This window comes from Pagrus major, chromosome 17, assembly GCF_040436345.1.
Source record: "Pagrus major chromosome 17, Pma_NU_1.0".
NCBI lineage: Eukaryota > Metazoa > Chordata > Actinopteri > Spariformes > Sparidae > Pagrus > Pagrus major.
In genome coordinates this window covers 21883741-21898235 of record NC_133231.1, presented here as the reverse complement: position 1 = coordinate 21898235, position 14495 = coordinate 21883741, and the positions used below count along the sequence as shown (strand labels likewise).

At 39.4% G+C, this 14495-nt stretch overlaps 3 protein-coding genes across 4 annotated transcripts; all 3 read right to left on the bottom strand.

The window, feature by feature from the left end:
* Positions 1-460: 460 nt before the first annotated feature.
* Positions 461-4351, bottom strand: LOC141011482 (trypsinogen-like protein 3). The gene is made up of 5 exons (XM_073484644.1): positions 4312-4351; positions 4058-4217; positions 2705-2967; positions 755-891; positions 461-664 (listed from the first exon to the last, which is right to left on the bottom strand). Exons 1-5 carry the CDS (start codon positions 4349-4351, stop codon positions 461-463), a joined length of 804 nt encoding a protein of 267 aa, XP_073340745.1.
* Positions 4352-7313: 2962 nt separating this feature from the next.
* On the bottom strand, positions 7314-8498 carry apoc2 (apolipoprotein C-II). Of its 2 annotated transcripts, none has more exons than XM_073485138.1 (4): positions 8423-8498; positions 8138-8200; positions 7891-8047; positions 7314-7798 (listed from the first exon to the last, which is right to left on the bottom strand). In XM_073485138.1, exons 2-4 carry the CDS (start codon positions 8184-8186, stop codon positions 7708-7710), a joined length of 297 nt encoding a protein of 98 aa, XP_073341239.1. In that variant the 5' UTR covers positions 8187-8200; positions 8423-8498; the 3' UTR covers positions 7314-7707. The 2 variants fall into 2 exon arrangements, with proteins under 2 accessions (XP_073341239.1, XP_073341240.1); XM_073485139.1 differs by lacking the exon at positions 8423-8498 and adding an exon at positions 8306-8385.
* Positions 8499-11636: 3138 nt separating this feature from the next.
* Positions 11637-13633, bottom strand: apoa2 (apolipoprotein A-II). Its single transcript, XM_073486181.1, has 5 exons — positions 13609-13633; positions 13245-13349; positions 12998-13042; positions 12287-12518; positions 11637-12082 (listed from the first exon to the last, which is right to left on the bottom strand). The coding sequence occupies exons 1-5, from the start codon at positions 13616-13618 to the stop codon at positions 11926-11928; spliced, it is 549 nt and encodes a 182-aa protein (XP_073342282.1). The 5' UTR covers positions 13619-13633; the 3' UTR covers positions 11637-11925.
* Positions 13634-14495: the final 862 nt, after the last annotated feature.

The following is a 14495-nucleotide window of genomic DNA, read 5'->3' as shown; positions in this document are numbered from 1 at the left end:
GACAGGACTAACTAACTAACTTTCTGGCCTTTTCTTACAAACTGTTTCTCTAAAGGACACATGTAGGAGTTAGTGGCATCTAGCAGTGAGGTTGTAGGTCTCAACCAACTGATTATGCTGTATCTTATAAAGGCATATAGGAGAAACCATTGTAGCCACTAAAAACAAAAGGTCCTCTCTAGGGCCGGTGTTTGGTTTGTCTGTTCTGGGCTACTGTAGAAACATGGCACCACAATATGGCGGACTCCGTGGAAGACGACCCATTCCCTCTGTAGATATAAACGACTCATTCTAAGGTAACAAAAGTGCAACAACTTTTATTTTCAGGTGGTTATACACTCATGAAAACATAACACATAATTATGAATACAATATTAAATTCCTATAATAGATCCCCCTAAATCTGGTACACTTCATCTTCAGTTGTCTGAATGAGCAACCCCATACATGTAATCTGTGACTAAATCTCTCTCTGCAGCCTCGTCGTCGCCCTTGGAGTTGTAGACGTAAAGGGTTTGTTGGCGTCCATTACACTCTTGATCCAGTTATTGTACAGGCACATCTTAGAGTGGACGCTGGCATGAGCTGGGTTTCTGCAGCCAAAGGCGAACCACTGCACACCCTGCAGCTGTCCATCGCACACCATCACACCGCCACGATCATTCTGTAGAAGGATGAGGAAGGAGAGACAGATGTAGGGTCAAGAAATACAGCAGTCTGATACACAGTTCATTTCTGTTGTGACCATGCTCACCAGGCAGTTATCTGTGTTTGCTTGACCAGCGCAGATCATGTACCAGCTCCAGTGCAGGTAACCAGGGAATGTGTTCATGCAGGTCTGGTCATCCACAACAGGCACAGTAATACACTTCAGGTGCTGATCAGGCTCATCTGTTTTGAAGAGGAAGGAGGTGGGTTATTACTCTGATTCATCCAAGTACCATCTGTGATGTTACTACCGTTTAGTCGCTATATTCTACCATCACTCATTAATCTGCAAGTCATTCTCATTCTTTCCCTCAGCAGGTCTATGGATTACTTCCCATTACCACTCCTCGCACTGGAGCGTGAAGTCTAAACCTTGGGTAAGTACTGTTTTCAAGGCCTACCTCTTTTTAATTAGCGTTGATCACCGACCGGGCATTTTGACAGCCAATTAGAACCTCCTCTGATTAAAGAAAGCCATTTATAGCCATTATTAAAACAGAACTTTCATGCCTTGTTGCAGCTGCGACGACCAGAATATTAATTATCTTTTTAACAAGTACATACCCACCTGCTGACCAGAATCCAGCATCCACCTGAGTCACGGTGAAGGTGTACAAATAATAGTAGTACATTTTGTATTTCTTTCTCTTAATTAAGGCTGAATGTTCGATAATTGTTACCCGGTGTGAAGGCTCACTCCATGAGCATTTGTTTTAAAGATACCAATAGCACTGCATTATTTGACTTGAATGTGAACAAAGGTTTTCAGTCCACTTAATTGTGTAGTTCCTGAAAATAAATGGTTCTTGTTTGTGCTGTAAAACAAAAATAATGGGGTTTTCTAGTAATTTGACACACTGGAGCTGATAGGAGTTTTCCAGTTTTATAATCCTGTCCAAAACAAAAGAGTTAGAGTTTTTACGGTTGCTTTGCAGCACCGTCAGCTGCTCCAGGATGCTTCTCTCATCGGTTGTTGTTGTGCAGGTATTTACATCATTGTAATTTGTTCTATAAGCATGTGAGTAAGGACACGTGTGATATATTTATGTATATGACGTGATGTATAATAATTATTGAGGGTATTGTTTTGTTGTGGGACTTTATACTTCGCGGACACTAACTTTTTTCCCCCTCAAACACACTGCAGCCTCTCTCGCTCCGAGCTATTTAAAAGAGTGACTTCACCCAAATTACCTTAGATTAATGGAATTTAATTTGCTGCTCACAGCACATTTTAATAAAGGATTTAAATGAAACATCTCTTCTTAGAATCCGTCCCTAATACAATGGAGCTGAATAGATGACCCACAAAATTAACTGTCTCCAATTTTGATGGGAACATTTTCGTTTGAAGAAAAAGTCCGTATGAAACTCTCCACAGTGAGGCCTGAATACAGTATATAAGGTAATTGTAACTCACTTGAGAATTTTCTGATATACATTACTTTGCAGATTCAGATCATGAATAAAAAAAATATATAAATAACAAATAAATTATGATGTATTATCTTAAAGTGCTGTAAGCTACCCATTAATAATAATTTGAATCGGCTCCACCTTTGCCAGCTGCAACATTAAAATGAACCTTACACTATATATAATTCAATAATATAATATATTTTACCCTGAAGGGGGTATTTCTGCATAATCAGTACTTATAGTTTTTATATATTTTGATGGTTATACTTTTGTACTTTTACTCAAAGAACATTTTGAGTGCATTCTGCACTGTGGCATTGCCATCCCCCCCCCAAAAAATGCATTAAATATGTTTGCCAGGCACACACAAGGCTTTTGATGAGAACCACTAAATGTAAAACTGTAATAGAAGCTCCAGTTAAATCAGATATTCATGGGAAATCTCAAACCTTGTAGGACAGGGAATACTTTTAGACCAGATTATGGAAACTGGCTTTGCTGCGATTATACTAAATTCTAATGTGTTGACAAGTTAACGAGGTGTAAAAGCCACAGTGGCACCTTTGAGTCCACTTACATTGATTTGGGATGGTGGATCCCCAGCCGCTGACCGAGCAGGTCTCTCCAGGCTGTGCGCAGCGACTGGGCAGAGGGATGGGCTGGACGAACTGGTTGAAGCGGGCGGGTGAGGCCAGACGGACCATGGTGAGGCTGTGAAAGGGTGAGCGGGTAGAGTCGTAGGGGCCGTGACGGATTACGAGGTCAATATCGATGTGCTGCTCTGTGCCCTCCTCTACAGTAATGTCATGCTCCCCAAGAGATGCAATGTTCTCGTAGGGTCTGCAAGGACAAGGGGAAAGAAGGACTCTGATTTATTCAGCACCTTTCAGGCCTCAGGCAGAAGCAGGCCCGTGACCGAGGAACAGTAAGCCCTAATCAGACACGAACAGCAGGTTATTGAATGTGGTTTAATTAAAGCAATTACACACAACTTTTATTTTTTTGTTGATGATTTGTTGAAGATGAGGATGGTCAAACATAGTAAACTTTTGTTTAGCCCATGTTGGAGGCAAAAGTGGCCTCTTGGATGCCCCTATGGAAGATAAAACATGATAAAGTGCCCTGTAGGTGCTCTTTCAGTGGAGAAAACATAATAAAGCCTCCTCTAGGGTGCCCTTCCAGTGGAGAAAACATAATAAAGCGCCATCTAGGGTGCCCTTCCAGTGGACAAAACTCTGACAAATGGCATGAATATGACAAAGTGCACCCTAAAGGGCACTTTTGTCATGTTCATGCCGTTTATCAGAATCCAGTTCAAAGTTTCTGGAGGAACAAAGACAAACCTGCAGCAAACTTTCTTGCCTAAGAAGAGCATTATTATGCAGTTAAGATACACCTCGACACCCTTGATTGACTCTTCCGATTATAATGATAAGATATTAGACATAACATCGTGGCATTTGCACTTCTACAAAATGTTAAAAACAGCTGACAAAGATGTTCGACTTATTCATGAATTACTTTCGTTGGGGCAACAAAAAAATAAAAAAACTTTCAACTTTTTGATTATGTCAGGAAAAATTGAGCGAGACACTGGAGGAGCTGGAGACTGAAGGTCATGCAAAGGCTGCAGCCCTTGAATTAAAGCACGAAAAGTTGCTAGACTTGAATAATACATGGGGGAGTTCTGGCAAAGTCAACCATATCAAGCAACTCAGCCAGGTTTTTCCAAGCTTACATGCGATCGTACTGCCGATATTTTGGGCACATTGGATGTAAAATAAATTGCAATGCTGCTATTAGGATGAAAACACTGCCCAAACAAAAACAAATGCATAATTTTACTTTAAATGTGATGAGACACGTGGAACAAGACATTAAAAATGATGCCTTTCACTCAACATCAGCAGCCACAGTCGGTCGTAGTTACCTGGGTGCACATTCAAAGGAAGTCACTATCCACCATTCATTAATGAGAGCTCCGCTGCAGGTCACTCCTGCACCATGCAGACGCACCTGCCAGGGCCTGGAGTGAGGCTGGCACACCTTGTAGTCCGGGGTTTTGGTAGTTGTAGACAGGGGAGATGCTCCTGTAACACACCAACAAGACCGAAGAGAAACTAAATGTCTATTCTTGCATTAATTTATTTTATTCTAGACACAAAAGTAATAGTGAATATCTACCTGCGAGCCCCAAAGCAATAACCAGAAGGAGAAGATTCATGTTGTAGTGCTGTTTCTTCTGCAGATTTGATAGTGTGTGATGGCTGTTGTGATAAGTCGGGTTTTTAAGAGGACTGTGGGAGGAACTGCTTTATTACTATCCAGCATCATTTCCAGTAGAGCAGCAACCTTTGTAATAACCTTATCAGAGACATTTTCAACATCTCCAATTAACAGAACATCCAGTTAGAGCGACACACCTTGTATACAGTCACACTTCAGTCCTTTCCTTAAGACAAAGCTGTCCTTCATTTACAGCATGTGAGAGATTTGTTCAGGCATAATACATTCAATTTGCAGCTTTTGTGTTTTGGTGGAGTTTGTGTTTTTTCAGAGAGCAAAAATCTGCTGTGCACAGATTCTTTTGGCTCAGCGGGCTATATTAAAACCATTTTTTATGGTGGATTTGTGCTAAGTGCCCTCTAAAATGAACAATGGCGTCATAGATAAATGAACAAAGCTTTGGTAACACTGCGAGAAGTAATAATAAAGGAGATAAGAGTGGAAATATTAAACCCGCTGCTGTTTATAAAGTTAATATTTTACCATGATGCAATTTTAAAAGGCTTGTCTTGTAATATCAAGGATTGCACAACTCAGAGTGCCCTTCTGGGAAACCAGACTATTTGCTAATATAACTCTCTTTCCCTTTGAGTCTCTGTAGAAACAATTAGAAATAATGATTTCTGACTTTTACATTTTCAAAACTGAGCTCCAATTTCGCGGCAAGACTCATTGATTGAAATACGAATTATGTTACTCGGGCAGGTGAACGGATTCATTTCTCACATGATCATATGTTTTGTGGATACTTTTCTCTAAAAGGTAAATTTGGTCTATTTTTCTTATTTTACTTCATCCCCATAAGCATCTTCTTCATAGCAGTTACAAGTCTTCCTGGGTCCATGCATTAAAACAAAATGAAAATAAAACATCCATAGAATCTGAAAATGCAAGATCCAGAAGAAGTATAAAAAAAAATAGATAAAACAAACAACCAAATCAATAGAGACACAAAACTATCAATAATAACCACATATAATATAATCACAATTAAGGCAAAGCTAATAATTACAACAATAAAGCTACATTTAAGCACAAAAACATCCATAATATTCACAAATATAAGACTCCAAGAGATAGAAAAACACATTTTATGTACGTATATTTGTATTCAGTCATATATTAGTTTCTATTCTTCTAAAATATTGCTTTTGTCATGGAAACAAGCAGACTGTATATGTCATCTGGCTTCAACTGAGTTTGTTATGCATATCAGGAACATCTGTACAGTATGAAACAAGTCTTATTTTGGACTAATTGAAGTTAGTCGAGGTCCTTTTTATTCACAGCAGGTGGGCAAATATCTTAACAATACTCAAGACTAATTAACTAATCACCCTTGATTGCTGGAGTAATACACTGCAGATTCACAGTTGAGTTTGCGTCGAGGTTATTAGTCATATGTAGGTTAACACGGGGTCAGTTATATTGTCTGGTATACAGATCTCTGGTTCCCTGAATTGATGTTAACATTTTCGCCATTTAAAATTGGATTGTTTTGGATTCTTTCCACTGAAATGAAAATATGCCACTCATGAAACATCTGTTTAATATGGGAGGAGAGACATAGAGCAGCAACTTTAATTAGTCTGCTATTAGTATCGTCTGTCTCAGGAGAAATAAATTCACAGGGAGCGATGACAGGCCTTCAACGTTTGTCACAGTCGTAACAGAACTGACTGAACATCGTTTGTAATTCGTAATGATCTCATCAACGAGAAAACATGACAAAGACAAGTCAAAAGTAAGTCAAACTAGATTTTGATAGCTCAATTTTTAGCAAAATAATATGATTCAAGCGCTCTCTCACACCTTACCAGAACCACTGAATGTATGCACTCATACATAGGGCATCTTGTTTCAGAATAATGAAACTAACTGTATTTTATAATATAATATTAGGTAACTGTTCAAGTAGAATGACCTGAATTAGATAGAAAAGTTATGTATTAGCCCTGATAACAAGTTAGGTAATCACCTCGCAGGAGCATGTGAATGCAACATCACTTTACAGTACCACCATGGAAATGTGTTGTTACGTCTGTAATCGCGGTAGGTGGACAGCTCTGAATAAAGATGTGAATGCACCCCAATCAAAGCTGATCAAAGACTTGGCCACAGTAAGTTGTGACTGCCGGAGCATCCTCTTCCCTGCGGTGTGATGTAGAGAGTTTGCATCAGTTGCGGATGCCCACAAATGAAATCCCATTGGTGTCAAAGCCAAGGTTTGATCACAGCTGTCAGTTGAGAGACAAATTCAACAGAGTCGGGATACAAATACCAACTGACTTCAAACACAAGAATCTGCATGTGACATTCTATCTAAATTATTCGTCTGCATAGTTACATCATAGTTGTTCAGAACCCGTAGCAACAGAAGTATTAGATTACCATCGTCCTTGAAATACAAATGTGTAGTCTGTCCTATGTCTGTCTTGGTGGAGATGGATCTTGTGTAGCAACTGAACAAAATGAGACTTGAAAGCAAATTTATCTCTTCTGTCTGTGTTGCTTGTAGCTTCAGCAGCAGCAGCCGCATGTTGTAGATTTATGCATTAATTAAAAATCACAACAGCCTTGCATCAATGCTTGTCAGAACCCACAAAACAAACATCACAGCCTTTGCTGTTTATTCATCTCTGTCGCTCTGTCTCCCCCTCTCTCTGTCTGCGCTCACATTTTTACATGTTGTTTCTTTTAATCCATTATTAATTGCAACAGAAGCCTCTGTTCTGGTGCTGCCTCGGCTGATAAAGAGTCTGGTGCCTCATCGCAGATTCACTCAGACACAAACATGCGATCCTTTGCATCAGCGGCATCAAAGTGGAACACAGGTCTTGCACAAAGAGACTGTGCACAATTAACAAAGAATAAACCCTCATTTATGAGCCACAGACATCTTTTTTTTGTATAAATATTTTATTTCAAGATATGACACAAACATTCAAAATTATTCAGAGGTGGGAGTACTGTTGGAGTCAGCGATGATGAAATGAAAACACCAGCAGGTGGCGATAGATTGTTAATTTTTGCAATTTTTCATGGCTTTTGCAATTCCAAGACCCGTGGAGAACTGTGTTGGTACATGATGAGGTGCTGTGTGCTTCTTTCTTTGCTCTGTCCAGTTCCTCTGTGTTGAACGGGCCCAAAAAATGACCACAAATAACACCAGGGTCCAATATTTCTGATGCTGTTTAAGGTTTTGAGGCTTTACTGAGGTGTGATAAGTTCAGAATGTCAGATGCTGAGGGTGAAAGTTCTTGTTCTAAGGTAATTGGAAATCAGTTGTTTTCTTTACTGCTGGGAGTAAATTATGTGGTAAAGCTGGTCCTGCATAATGGCAGCGTAGGTGCTCGCCACTTCAGCGGTATCAGTGTAAAGATTCCTGTGGACGACACACGGAGAGAGACGAGTTTAAAAATGAATCCACACAGTTTTTTTTTTGACTGCTTCAATAAATCATTTAAAATCTCTTACACTGCCTTCTCCTCCAGCTTCAGGCCCTTGATGCTTTCTATGTAATCACTGGCAGTGTTGACGGCACTGTCGTAGTAGGACTTTATGGTGCCTGTGATCTTGGACATGGTCCCCTCCTCCTCCTCAACCTGCCTCGGCATGCGAAAGCTTTCGGTGCCTGCACGAAAACAGGTCAGAGGGGTCAATCGATCGAAAAATGTGTCCTTTTCTGATCCGATTTCATCTAATGATCTAAAAATGTACTTACTGAGAGCGAGGAGTCCAACCAGCACAGTAATGACCAGCAGCTTATTCATGGTGTCACTCGTGTCTGAGGGGAGAGAGAATTTAAAACTTTCCTCGCTGTATCCACCAGGGTGAGACATTGTCATACATTTTTACCCCTTCCAGCATGAAATTCTCACTTGAAACTTACTTCCAATTCTGCTGGAGACAAAAAGCTTTTCTCTCAAAATCTTTCAAATGTTCTCACGTCCAACATTCATGCATTTCTAAGACTATCGATCTTTGAAGTTAAAGTGTCAGTACTTACTATATTCCTCTCCAGAAATGACTGAGGTGAAGAAAACAGAGTAAGAGGCACCACTGGCCCGACCTGTTTATATAGGAGCGATGTGTTGACTTGTCGCTCCCAGAGCCAAAGTGCACTGTGTGGTAGATAAACCAGTGCTGTCGCCTGTTGCGTGTTTGTGTGAGTATGTGTAACATTGTGTTTTGATAAAAAAACACATTATTGCTATCTCTGTAAACAGGAGGATGTGAATAAAGCATCAAAAGGGGCTTTAAATGTAATCAAAAGCCACTGAGGGATTTAGTCTGATTAGATGTCAGAGGCTGAAGGGCGCCTCACGCTGATATTTTCCACTATTTGTGTGACGCTAACTTTTGAGTACACAAAAATCAATTATTTTCAATTGATTAGGTTAGCAGTTCATTACTGCAGCACACTCTTACACCTTGCCCTGCTAACAACCTCTGTAAGAAGGTAACTTGCATAATGGTGGTGATGCGTTCGTGTCACCTTACAATAGTCCTAAGTCTGGTCATAAGTCTGGAGTGACTTATCTGGAGTTGAACACGTCATCCAGCTGGTTCGGGTTATGAAATATTTCGTCCAGCAGGATTAGATTTATTGAGGCGCAGTAAAAAGACTTCCAGCTCTTTTTTTATGAAAGTTTACGTGAGGTTATTGCTTTTTTTGTTTGTTAGGAGAAGTAGAACCTCTTCCTTGCTTCTGTTCTGGGTTCTTAATAAAAAAAAATGGAGAAATAACATGTTTTAGCACAGGATTTGCATTTGCAGGTGAAAAATAATAAGTTTTTTTTTCCTCCTTTGTGTGATTTGATGTCATATGAAACTGGCAGTACAAAGTGCAGACCGTTTTGGTGGGTTGAGAAGAGAAAAACAGCATTGCCCATCTAGAAGTCCTTCAGTGCAAAATATACTGGACTGTATACCAACATTGTACTAAAAAACCACAACAAACATTAATATGGGTCATAATAAGCTCAGATAAGGAGAAGTTAAAACAAGAATATGTGTACATATACATAGATATACAAGTAAAAGGAACAAAAGCGACAAAAAACACAAAAAATCACATCAGAGCAATGCAAAATAAAATAGGATAGAATCATTAAACCTCATTAGAAGAAGTCGATTAACTCCTCCGCCAACTGTGTGCCTCATTGTGTGTATTCAAAAAGAGTGACATTGACATTTTGATCTCATGCGTTTGGCTTTTAGAAGTCATTTTCTCTGTAACGGCTCCATGTTGATCGAGTCCTGAGTAAACATCCCAGCCGATCATGTGATCCAGCCTCACATGTCATGTCGCTGGTGACCCGAGAGCTCAGGTCGGTTTGAGGACAGCTGCGGGCAGCAGTAGGATTCAAACTTTTGATTGAATCCAGCTGATTTGGTGCTGTGATGACTCGTCTCTGCTACAGATGGCATTAAGCTGTGTAACGGTGCTCACAGAAACAATTACATGATATTCTATCAGCCGTCTTCTCTGTTGTCTTTGTGTCACGTCTCGAACACTGCAGTTACACAGTCGAGATATGTGTAGTTAATCAAAATGCTAAAATGTTTGAGAAGTCTCAAATGAGAGTAAGTAATACTTAAGTAATACAAAAAAGTGGGAGTTCCCAATACAAATAGTACTGGAGTAAAAGCCTTAGAGTATCTGATATGACATGTACTTAAGTATTAAAAGTAATTTTCTGGCAATAAATGTAAAAGTACAAGTAAAAGTACATTAAACATGCATTTACATGTACTGGATGTATAAACTGTACACTTAGTGTTGACTTGACATTGGTGTTATCGGCCTGGCCAATTATGGGATCTGATACTCATACATTTTTACATTTTAGGATTTTTTTTTTAATCTGATTGCTGCTAAAATAAATATGTTTTAAAATGCACTACTTTGGCTCTGATGCAGCATGTAATCTGCAAAGTAACTAAAGTTATCAAATAAATGTAGTGGAGTAAAAAGTAAAATATTTGTCTCCGAATGTAGTGGAAGTACAAAGAGGTAGAAAACAAACATACTCAAGTAAAGTACAAGTACCTCAAAATTGTACTTAAGTGCAGTACTTAGTTACATCCATCACTTCAAAATGCCATCATTTAAGATTAACTAATTCTTGAGTATTTCCATGTTATGAGACTTTATACCTCTACGTCACTAATATTTATCTTCCCTGCTTTAGTTACTTTTCAGATTACAATGTTTCATACGCTTCTTGTCCAGTGAAAACCAGGTCTCATTCAAAATGTGCTGATTTTGAATGCAAATGTTTCTGATAAACTGTGTTTCTAAACCGTGTTTTAAAGTGTTTCTTTATAGGTAATTCTCCCAAAATATCCCACACACATACTGTGCCAGTAATATTAGTCAAAACAAAAAAAACATCATATATAAGAGTTAAACACTGGCAGGGACAGTTTTCTGAACAATGAATACTTTTTTCTCTGTTAATCTAACTAGATGTTGATATTAAAGGGGGACCTGTGGAACTTCTTTGCTGGAAGCATGTCACGTTACACTCAGCTCGCATATGGCCAATAAGAAGGTGATTAATATAAGTAAATTGCTACAAATTGTTACATCAAGCCTATTTAATACTCACATCATTGTACTTAAAGTGGAAACAGACAACATCATTCATTCAGTCTACAACGAAAGCAGAAAGCAGCCTGACTGGATCACCAGTCAGCTTCATTTTCCCGGCAGATTGGGTGCCCCGTGGCAGACAGAACAGCACAGCACAGTGAAAGTGCGGTTTATAGGGAACCAATCCAAACACAGATGGTGTCGTCGGTCTATAGCCATTACATTGTGCAATCAACATTTTACTTCATAATGACACGATAATACCACCACAGTGTGCCACAGTGTGGGAACAAAGTTGGACCAAAATGAGCCTGAGATTGAAGAGCTCTGTTCAGAGCAAAGATGACAAAATGTACTGATACATTGTTTATTTATTATATAAATCTTTATTTATTATGTACTACTAAAAATATGACACAAATTAATGTCTTGTGTCTGTTTATACCCGGGGAGTTCCAGTAGTTTTTCACTTAATTAAGATTTCTAAATATAATTAAATAACTCTGTGATTGGTGGAGTCTTGAACAGCTTTTGTTGTGACAGGACAACTTGTGCCAGAAGCTTTATGATATTAGCTGTGAAAGTAAACCATCAGTCTCCGAAGGAAGAAGCACATCTCAAATAGTTTCCAGTTCATTTTATTCATGAACGCACTCACACATATACATACACAGTCACACTTTGGTTAGTGTATCAAACAAAAAATACTGTACATGCACAATTTGCATAGGTGGTGTTGACGTGTTTGCCCTGCTTTTAACTCTGCACGATTTGGCGAGGATGTAGATGAAAAGAGGCAAAGGATTGTATTTGCATTGTGCATTGCTTTTCTCAGCCTAAACTGGTGTACTTTCTATGAGCTATCATCTATTACAGGCTGCTGACAGGTGGTCTGCTCCAGTTGGTCGTCTTTACTCAGCGGGCATGATTTTGTCCAGGTGGACCTTGACTTCGGTGATGGTGTCAGCCAGCCATTCGCCAACGTAGGGGCGGAGGTACGCTTGGTAAGCACCCAGCAATTTTAAGCGGGCCTTGTCCACCAGGGGAGATGCCTCCTCACCCAGGGCACTGCACAAACCAGAGGAGACAAATTATTTAAAGACATATCAGTGGTTAAAAGAGTCATCACCTACCTTTGGGTTTCTGTTTGTGTGATATTTTCAATAGAAATTGTGACGTAATAATATATATCGGTTATATTTCACAGCATATTTACAAATGACACATTTCTCAACATTAGCCTGTAAACCAATTTAAAGGGTCTTCACTCACGTGGCAATCTTGACCATGGCTTGGAACTCGGGCTTGGCCTGCAGACTCTCGGCGTATTCTCTGGCAACCTGTCCACGCCCATCTTGAGTGGCCTGCTCCACCATAGGACCAGAAGCAGTCTGAACCTGGGTAAGAAGATTCAGCAGCCTCTTGTAGAAGGTACCTTTGTACTCATTATATTTCTGAACAAGCTCCTCAGGTGGATCAGGAATCTCACACAGGCTCACAGAGACTGGAATGAAATCAGAATGGTAGGATTGTTACGTTAGAACCAGTGTTAAAATAAAAAAAATAAATACATAAAAAACAGATGGGTTTGTGTGTGAATGTGCCTTTAAGGACAAAAAGAAAAAGCTGCCTCAGCATATCTTGTTTTCTCTATCCAAAATAAGATTTCTTTGACCAGTGTTCACTAAAATACTGTCTACGGCAACAGTGTTATTTAAGGATTAGTCTTTATCTTGCATGTCAACCACAGATAAAGCAGTGTAAAAACCAGCCATGCAACAGTGTCTAAAAAATCATAGCAACACATGTGAATGCAATAAATTACTGAATCATTTTTTCAACAACATGGAATGCAGATAGTCTTAAAGATGAAAAGCAGTTGCATTTAAAGGCAGTTGGTTCAAACGGCTCTCTGTCTGCAGATAAGTCCTAGTTCAAAATCAAATCCATACACGTTCAGATTGCACCGGTGTGCTGCCTTACCCTGCAGAGCGAAGATCAGTGCCAGGGCGTATTTTGCATGCATCTCTGTAACAAAGGAAAAAAGGAAGAAAATAAATAAAACTGAACTCTCCGTTTGGTAAATTCTAATTATTTTTCCATATCTGACATTTTAACATTAGCAGAGTTGGTAAGTTGATAAAGCTGCAAACACAGAATGCAAAAATCAAATACCTTAACTTTTTATAAAAATAAATCTACTCAGGAGAAGCTTCAGAAGAGTGATTACCTGCTGATGATTTGGATGTACAGATCCAAGAAGTGACAGTCTCCTCTGAAGGCGAGTTGTCTGTAACTGGGAGCTCACATCTGGCCCGGATGATATAGGGGGGGACTGCAAACAAACGTCATCTGATGAGCATACACACACCTACACACACACACACGCACGCACATGCACGCTCGCACACACATGTTCACCTAAACAAAGTCCAGCGTTCATGATATTCACTTTAAATACTGTATGTTGAAATGTGCCGGAGTGGTTATGCAATGTTCCTCAAATGTAAATTTTTATCTGTAGTCGTACGACAATGCACTCGAAGCCCTCCTGATACTGCATAAGTGGTGTGCAAAATTCATAGTGCACGTACCGTGTGTCATAATTGTCCCATGTGGGAGGAAAAAAAGGTTTAAGGCAGCTCATGTTCTGTTAACTGCTGCTATAAATTACACTGTTAAACAGATTAGCTCTTGCTAATCAGCATTTCTTTGAGTCAGAATCACTTAATAATGTCTGCTCAGATCAGAGTCAAATGGTCAGCAGGTCGATAAACCAGGACCTGTCTAGACACACTGTGCTGAGGCCAGACCAGTGCATGCTGGGATTTCTGCTTTCACCTTTCACCCTGATGCCATGAGACAGACAGCAGGCAGGGGGATAACTGATCATTTCAGAAAGAGTTTAAGGTTTTCCCTCTTTTATTCATTTATTGTTCTCCTGCTTTCATCTAGACTTTTGCAAATGGTTAGATTGATTTATTCAATGGCAGAACTTAATGTGGCTCATTCACTCAGTATCTTTTTATGGAAATATCTACAGCAAAAGTGCATGTTAATATGAGGAAATCACAGATTATGCGTGTGTTTTTAGAAGATAAAGTAAAATATCCTTCCTCCGCTGCATTTCTTTGTTAGAAGTGTTTGATTACCACATTTGAGGGATCATTGCAAAAAAAACACGTATATCGATTTATCGATACTGGAAATGTTCAGGCCCTAATATCGGTATTGGCATTGGCCCCCCAAAAATACAAGCATCAGTCAGGTTGTACTTCTTATCAAATCATTGTATTCACTGCTGCTTTTAGATATTCCCTCTTATGATCTTTAGCTCCTTTCTTGCAGCACAGGCTGGGACCATACAGCAACATCTAGTACAGAGGGAAGTGGAGCCATATGAGCTTTATTTTCAACTTTGATTCTTTTTGTATTTGACATAACCAGTAAAGCCTTGTGAAACCTCAAGACATGATCAGTG